The sequence below is a fragment of the Mya arenaria genome, chromosome 7 (assembly GCF_026914265.1).
Source record: "Mya arenaria isolate MELC-2E11 chromosome 7, ASM2691426v1".
Taxonomy (NCBI): domain Eukaryota; kingdom Metazoa; phylum Mollusca; class Bivalvia; order Myida; family Myidae; genus Mya; species Mya arenaria.
In genome coordinates this window covers 17,226,360-17,234,821 of record NC_069128.1, presented here as the reverse complement: position 1 = coordinate 17,234,821, position 8,462 = coordinate 17,226,360, and the positions used below count along the sequence as shown (strand labels likewise).

The window sequence follows — 8,462 nt, the reverse complement described above, 5'->3', positions numbered from 1 at the left end:
CACATTTAAGCCAAGGGTTTTACCGTATGCCAGGCTAGATAATACGTTGGCGAAAACATAGCGAGAACAAATTTGTAAAAGCTCTTAGTTCAGTGTTATTAAGTACAAAGAAAATAAAAGGATAACTGATCTAATTGATTCCATAGCCATTAATATGATCAATTATTGTAGGCAGGCAATAACTTTAATCATAATTATTCTGAAGATTTTTTTTTTTATATATATATTGGACCCCTTGGTTCAAACTCCGAGGGACCAGCGTTTATACTTCAAGCCTCAGAAAATTTAAGCCAAGCGAGAACTCGTACCTTCAGTATAAAGAAATCAGTCCTTGACATCCAAATCCCATTCTCGTACACACGAGTGTTGATGCTTTGCTTATCAAACCTCTAATGAATGAAAATGATCCAATTCGAGCCAACAAGGAATTCCAGCCAAGTGAGTTCGAGCCAACAAGGAATTCCAGTCAAGTGAGTTCGAGCCAACAAGGAATTCCAGTCAAGTGAGTTCGAGCCAACAAGGAATTCCAGTCAAGTGAGTTCGAGCCAACAGGTTTCGACTGTAGTAAAATTTGGTACTCAAAAGTAACAAACCATTATTTTTTATTTCTCTTTTTAATACCACATAGTATGCTCATGCTCCTTGACAAAGTGTTGTGACAATATTGAATGCATGATATTGAATCAATGAAACACGAGATAAGTCACACGATTTTGCAATGATTTACAGAAATGCAGACAAGATTTTACTATTTTCAAATCACTATACAAGCTATTTTCAAGTGTAATTCATTTTAACATATTCAAATGTCCATGTATATTTCAATACAAATATTTTAGAATTTAATTTGAAGCTTAAGTTTATAAAGATCATCTTTAGCGTAATAAAAAATCAGCAAGTACATGTTATTACCGGTAACCGTGTGTTTGATAATGCTATTGTACATTTTTCTTATTGTTTGAAATCTAAAAGGGTCAAACTATTCTATGATACTGTAGATAACATTTATTCAGAAAATACACTCCATGCATATTAAAAAAGAATCACATTTTTTGATAAAAAGCCTACGGTAGTTCCAGAAATGTGATAAAATATCTTTCAGATAGCAAATTAATTTCATTTGATCAAAAACAGTTATCTCTGGGTTTCTCAACCACTCAGATGTTTTTTTGTCGAATTTCTTGACAGGAGATGACTTGATTGTGATAGAATTCATATGTTAACTTACAAAATAATTCCAACCTAAATGATATAACATGAACATGCATGATTACTTTTTTGCAAAAGAATGTTATAAGAATGAATTATATATTCTTAATGAAATTCTATTGTGGTCATAATGCCTTATATGTTGTAAAATAGGTCCGTAAGCTAATGTTTTATTTTTGCATGTCATACTTGTACCTTGTACATTTCTTAACATTTATTAAAGACTTTTATCAGCTCTTAAAATGTAAAGTTCGTAAGATAGTAATAATTACTTGCAATGTATGTTTTCAGAATTAAAAAAATAAAGTGCCATGATAATATACAAGCAAAAAGTGTAGTAACTTTGCATGGTTTTCATCAAAATGTGACCTTGAAACACATCTTAAATAATTATTTTATCTATTAATGCAATTTGGTACAAAATCTTATTCTGAATTTATTCATAACATTTGACAACTTCCATAAATAAATAATCATTAATAAACGTTCGATTATTTAAGGATTATTTTGGATATGGTATATTTTTTTTATTTAACACAGCAACTTCATTCTGCAAGTATATTTACTACAATTACAGCAAACTCTTTTCATGGATTCATATAAAACTAAACATAACAAGAAGCGATGAAATCCAATTCATACAAATGTTTACAGTATACAGTCAATGTATACGAATATAAATAATAAACAAAGCACAACAGAAGCTTGCAATCAAAACAACCTTTCAATAAATATTATACTTAAAAATAAAATAAACACATTAACAAAGAATTAACAGCATGATATTTATGTACAGAAGCAGCATATGCGATAAAATCAGCGAAAAAAAAAGTTTCTCTAACAGTGGTCATGTTTGCAAAAAAATATTCAAAATGTGTTCAAATGGTATCAGATTCTTTTTTTAATAGAAACAGTAACATCCAGTGTAATTTTGGCAATCTACAGGCCCCAATTTCTCGAAACTTCTTAAGCTTTTCAGACTTAAGTCGCTTATTTTAAATAGCCAAAATACATACAAATAATGGATTTTGATAAATGAAAAACGGTTTCTTTTAATAAGCATGTATACAGATTTTTCTTATATTATTTGTAATTTTTTTTAAAGAAGTAAATATAACGCATATTATAGAACAACAAAAATAGTGAGTTTAGCTTAATCCTGTTATAAGGGACTTAAGAATTTTCGAGAAATTGGGGTCAGAATATAGAGCAGGCGTCAACAGAAATTTGAAAAATCATCGAGCCACGTTGACTGCCACAAAAATGCAAAGTATATGACTACTATTGACACTAGTTTAACAAGTAGGGGGGGAAATAGTCTGATAGAAATAATTATTCTATAAAATTACTTTTTGATGCATTCGACAGAATCGATTTATGTAAAACTTTTGAACACTTCACAGAAATTTGAAAAATCCTCGATTGTCATTGGTCAACTCAAAATTGCAAACACCAAGAAGTATAATTTCATCCCTAGCCATTAAGTCAAGGAATTTAAATAAATAATTTACTTAAAACCATATTTTAACCAACTTTTTGGAACAGTGAAAAAAGATTTATGTATAATGTAAATTGTAACTGTATGGTGTCAAAAATCTGTAAATATTATTTGTAACAGAAACACACACTGTAATTTCATGACAAATGAAAATATGTGGAATATTTCTCAACACCATCGTCAACAACATAATACAAACCATATCATTTTAAAAGCGCTTCAAGATATTAACAAAAAAAGTTCATATTCTGTACAGAATAAAGGTCTAAAATAAATAATCAATTAATATAAACACAAAAGGAATAGTTTATGAGCCATGATATGACTTTAATAAATATTTGTACAAGAACAAAGTAAAGAAACAATATTTGCATTGTTCCGACATTAATAACATAATTTATGTTATTACATAATTAATGTAAAATTTCTTACATCAATTAAAAAATCTTATCCAAATGTACATCCAAAATAACCTAAGAACATTAAAAAAGTAAAATACTCATCTCATGTATTTAGTATGTAAATTTAGTTTATACTAATAAGTAATTTCTTTTTAGCTCGAAAGTGACAAAAGCTGATAGCTAATAGAATCTCTCGGAAGTCCGTCTCCTGAATAGAAACCGGAGTACTGACCCCAATTTCTCGAAACTTCACAAACATAACGGGCTCAAGTCCCTTATTTTATTTAGACTAATTATCGTAATACATTGTTTTACTCTCGTCTGCATATAGCGAAAAGTAGTATATCAGGATTATATTTCAAATACCATTTTGTAATAATCCCAAAAGCTTTTAAAATGAGAGAATTAATGAAAGTATACTGAAACAAAAATAGTCAGCTTAGCTTAATCCTGTTTTAACGATTTTTCAAAAATGTTTCGAGAAATTGGACCCTGGTATTCATTTTGAAAAGCCATGAAAAAGTATCCCTGGGTGCAAAACAAAAACCTCTTGGGCGAGAGGCTGACATCTTATCATTTAGACAACCCTCACCCTGTTGTCATTTATTTTGTCGAAAAACAACACCAATATTTAAAGTTTTGTCATTTTTTTTTACCCAACTGCTCAGAAAATCTTTAGCCTGACGAGCATATTTTTTGATTATTTTATTTCATAAATAATAACTTCCATTTTAATGTTCATCTGGATAACCATTAAGCTAATTTCCGTTTAAAATTCTCAGGACAGTTTAAAAGGGGAAAATTACTATACTAATAATCCTGTTTTAAGGGACTTATTCCAGAAATTATGCTGAAGTGTTTATTTCTTTTAATGAAATGATGTTAGCCCATAATAATGAAATGATGTTAGCCCAAGAATATATTTTCATTGAAAATATGAGGACAAATTTAATAACAATACAAATAAAGATGCCTAACTGAGCATAGGAAAAAATGATAACACACTTCAATTTGAAGCAAATTCCATATCTCAGGGATAGGCTTTTGTAGTTTATGAATTTACTAAAAAAAAATTCCTATGTTTTCAAAACATTTGAACTTGAGTTATTCACATAATAAAAGCTTGAAATACGAAGTTTCTAGGAAAAAGATTAATATCAATGTTTGACAATTTGATACCTGTTACAGAATTTTCTATCAAAGAATAGAAATATATTATGAAACCTCCTCATTACAGGTACTTGTATTTCCAAAATAATAAAGAAAAAATATCTTTTAAAATCCAATTTTCATTGATATCTGGCAAAGTAAAAATCAGCCCAGACCGAAAAATTGTCGTTTTTTAGTTGCCCTATCAATATGGGAATAATTACATTTATTTAACTGCCAACAAATACTTTTGTCACATTATTAATAGCACTGATACTTTGTCCATTGCACGCCAAATGGCTTATCAGTCCTTTTATTATATACATGAAATGACCATTTTGACAAGCAATGGGCAATTCCAAAACAGTTGTCTATATTGCAAAATATTTACAGGAAAAAACAACAACAACATCTCCGTAAACTCAACACAGTTGGGAATAACAAGCATTTAGCTAAAAGGGACCCTCTCATATTTTATAGGTTGGGGCCATGATAACAAAAAGTCTCCAATCCAAGTCTAGACTCAGGCTCAGAAAAGCACTTTTATCAAACTACAAAGAATTATCATAATTTTATTCAATTTACGAAAATAGATATAAATTAGTTCCGAATTGTAATCGAACTAAGCTTATTTCATCATCAAAACTTATAAGGAAGGGCAGTTACACTGAAATAAGACTGGTGGTAATCATGGCCCTATGAGTTTTGCCTCATTTAATCCAAAATATGCTCAATTTAATTAAGCTATTGCTTATTAAAATAATTAGGGTTGATGTTTATACAAACACTGTCTAAAGGTGTGAGTATCATTCTGATAGTTGCTGTTTTGTTTTTGGTCTGAAATAACTGTATTAAAGCAAAGGTCATTAATTTTCTCCAACATAAAATCTGAGAGAATCCCCTGTAATCTTTTTTATAGAAATATTCTTTTAATGTCGATGCAACCAACATTTAATTAATCTGATAAATATTCTTATGATCTTATACTCATTATGGAGTGAACTTCAAAATTCCATCACTTCATTTTGTTCTGAAGTGAACAAAATCTCCTTAATATAGCTCCTTAATCAAGAGTAAATTTTTATGTACACTCTTACTGAATGAGAATAGATTAAAACAATAATATTATAACATTAAATATTATTATATTCTATTTGACTCTTAACGATCATCACTGATTCTAAAATATTGGACATTCCAGTAAATTTGAATACAATAATATGATTTTTTTGGAATAATTTAAATAAACTTTTAATGTAGGTACAATGCTTTAAATCTTTTTGAGTTTATGCCAATCTTTTTATCAGTTAATCAGCAGTCTATGTTCATTTCTAGCATAACTTTCGGAAATGTTATTTCATATTTTAACTTAAAACCCATAAATTTATCAATAGATCTTAAAGGCAATAAAGCGCAAGATGGAGGAAAAATGTTAATCAACATATAATGTATTATCAGTTGAGCATTTGTCCCATGAATGCCCTATAAGAATAATTTATAGATATTATTAAACAAAATATCCAGAAAAACACATCTATCTTTTCACTGTAACATATATGGAGATTCAAAAACAAAGGGAGAGCACTGTTTGTAATTTTTCTAAAACAGGGGAAAGCACTGTTAAGATATGACTTCCTCTTTGATTTTCCTGTTCAGCTCAGTTCCCTCCCCTGTTGCCTGGTAACCAGCAGGTGCTTGTGTGAGATTCAAGGGCAGATCACCACCGCTGCTCCTGAAAAATTTATACAGGGAAAATTTAGATAACATGAAAACTGAAAAAAAAGCATTTCTAAAACTACTGATGCTTCTTAAAAACAAACATCATTAGTATTTAAAAAATATAGAAGAAATATCAACAGTCTTTGAGAAAAATGGTCAAAAATTTAGAAAGTATATGCTGAAAAAGGAAAAAAAACCCTGCATCTTGTTTTAATATTGCCATTGCTACTTGAATAAAAAAAAAGATTCTGAGTATTCATTTAACAGGTAAATTATAAATTATTCAAATCAAATAAATAAATCTTTCACAATACCTGCGCAAGTGTTGTTGGTTCCCGCCATACACCATTTGTTGCATACCTGCTAGGTGTTTATTAAACTGTGACATTCTAACACCGGCACCTTGCTGTTGCTGCTGTTGTTGTTGCTGCTGGTGTTGTTGTTGCTGCTGGTGTTGTTGTTGCTGCTGCTGGTGTTGTAACATCATATGCTGATAAGCCATGTAGGGATTTCCCATCATGCCTTGGGAGCCATTTAGCCCCGGCCTTTGGGTGTACATGGGGGCATACATGCCAGGCGGTGACATGGCATGACCATTTCGAATGCTTTGGTGAGTTTGAGAGGACTCAGAACTCTCTGAGGGAGCTAACTCACTTAGACAATCTGAGCTGGGATATTTTCGTGACATTTCAGTTTTTATTGGTGTAGCACCTGGGGACTTGGAATTATTAAAGTACTGTTCGTTAGCTGACTTTGTGTTTGGTGAAGTGTTCGGGGGACGATACAGAATGTTTTGTAAACATGGGTGGTTACTCATCAGTGAACCTGACTGGGATGAATTCGGTGAACTTTGACTCGGGTATGGTGTCTGCGGAACAGACAGAACTACACTATTTGGCGAGATATTGCTGCTTGTTTTCATGATGCTAGCGTCCATTGCACTTGTATTGAGACTGTGTTGTTTAAGCTGGGAATGCTCTCCAAACGTCGGACCAGCCGTCAATGGAAAAGCAGGGTGAATAGTGGGCTTAAACTGCGGACCAGATTTCAATTGGGCAAGTAACTGTGGATGGGCCTCTCCGGCCGATTTCCTCGATTTGTCAAATGCTGCCTGTGAAGAATTATGTAATTGATCACCGTAATAAGTCTCGTCAATTACCATTTCCTCACTTTCCATCGAGTCATCGTTAATTGTCAGATCTTCCATTTTCGTCATCTCATCGGAATGTGCAGCCATATGCCTAAACTTATCAAACTTTTTATGAAACAATTCATCCGAGTTGACATTTTGTCCCTCCATCTCTGAGCTAATTGAAGAGTCATTAGGGGAGCTAACTTGTACACAAATTTCTGATCCTCTTTTAACAACAGAGTTATTCCCATTCTGCTGGTTAAATTCCTCAGTTGGAGCAGTAACGGACACTTTGGGAGGCTCCATATGTTCAGGGCGGGGCAAATTCAGACCCCATGTTGAGGATAGCGGGACAGAGAGTCGCGGGACCTGCTCGAACGCGCTCCCACCGCTGCTTAATGGCTGCTGCTGCATCTGAAGTGAACATGAGATTGTATTATTTAAAAAAAAAAATCCTTATACAGATTATCACAAAACAGTTATCAATATATATTTAACTACCAAGTTTCTACAACCCTAAATCAATGTTTGAGGCGAAATGAATTAATGACATAAATATGATCAAAAAATAATTTTGTTCTGTGCGGAACATATAACAAATCAACTATTCCACATTTGGGCCAAATTTCTTCTGATGTAAAAATATACAGATTAATCAGTATAACTGTTGAACCAGATAATCAGTATAATAATACTATTCATGTGTTTTTCTCTTTTAAGGGAATTGTGGCGGGGCCCTTTGCTAGAGGAAAAAATAGTGTCGTTTTTGCAAAAGGGGGAAAAATACTTCTATGATTCATATAATGTTTAATTTGTTTTCAAACCTTTTATTAAAAAAAATCTATTGACATATTATGATATATATTTATTGCACGGTATTGCTTCATTTGTTAAATGTTTAGATGTCAATGATCCTTGAAAAAACAAAAAGGGATTTTTTACCTGGTTAGGGGGAAAATATATACTTTTTCAGTCGGGGAATTGGGCCAAAAAAACACTGGTATTCAACTTCAATTTTGTTTTGTTGCCTTACTCAGCATGTTGTTGATGTTGTTTATTGAATCATACACCTGCATCGTGTTGAAGTATCATGTGGTGACTCAGTTCAGAACAAACAAAATAATCAACACCTTTTCCAAAGTACATTTTTTTTGGTAAAGATTCTTAAAAAAATGGGTATACACTAAGTGACTTGTGGATAATACAAGTTGGTTTTGAAACCTGTTAATTTTTCCAGGTTTCGAGATAAAAACAAAGACAATGGATCGTTTTACATGAATATAAGTTCTTGAGGTCGCTTTAGTCTTGAAAACTTATTTTCCATGATAATAGGGATGTTCACAAAATGAATGTC

General features: G+C 31.6%; 1 protein-coding gene across 1 annotated transcript in view; it reads right to left on the bottom strand.

Annotated features, from left to right (window-relative positions):
- Positions 1-595: 595 nt before the first annotated feature.
- The window catches only part of LOC128240544 (uncharacterized), a 43,717-nt gene continuing 35,850 nt past the window's right edge, over positions 596-8,462 (bottom strand). The window contains exons 12-13 of the mRNA XM_052957211.1: positions 6,291-7,522; positions 596-5,989 (exon numbers count right to left, since the gene is read on the bottom strand). Coding sequence (XP_052813171.1) covers positions 5,878-5,989; positions 6,291-7,522 — 1,344 coding nt within the window. The 3' untranslated portion in view covers positions 596-5,877. The remainder of the gene's footprint in view (positions 5,990-6,290; positions 7,523-8,462) is intronic.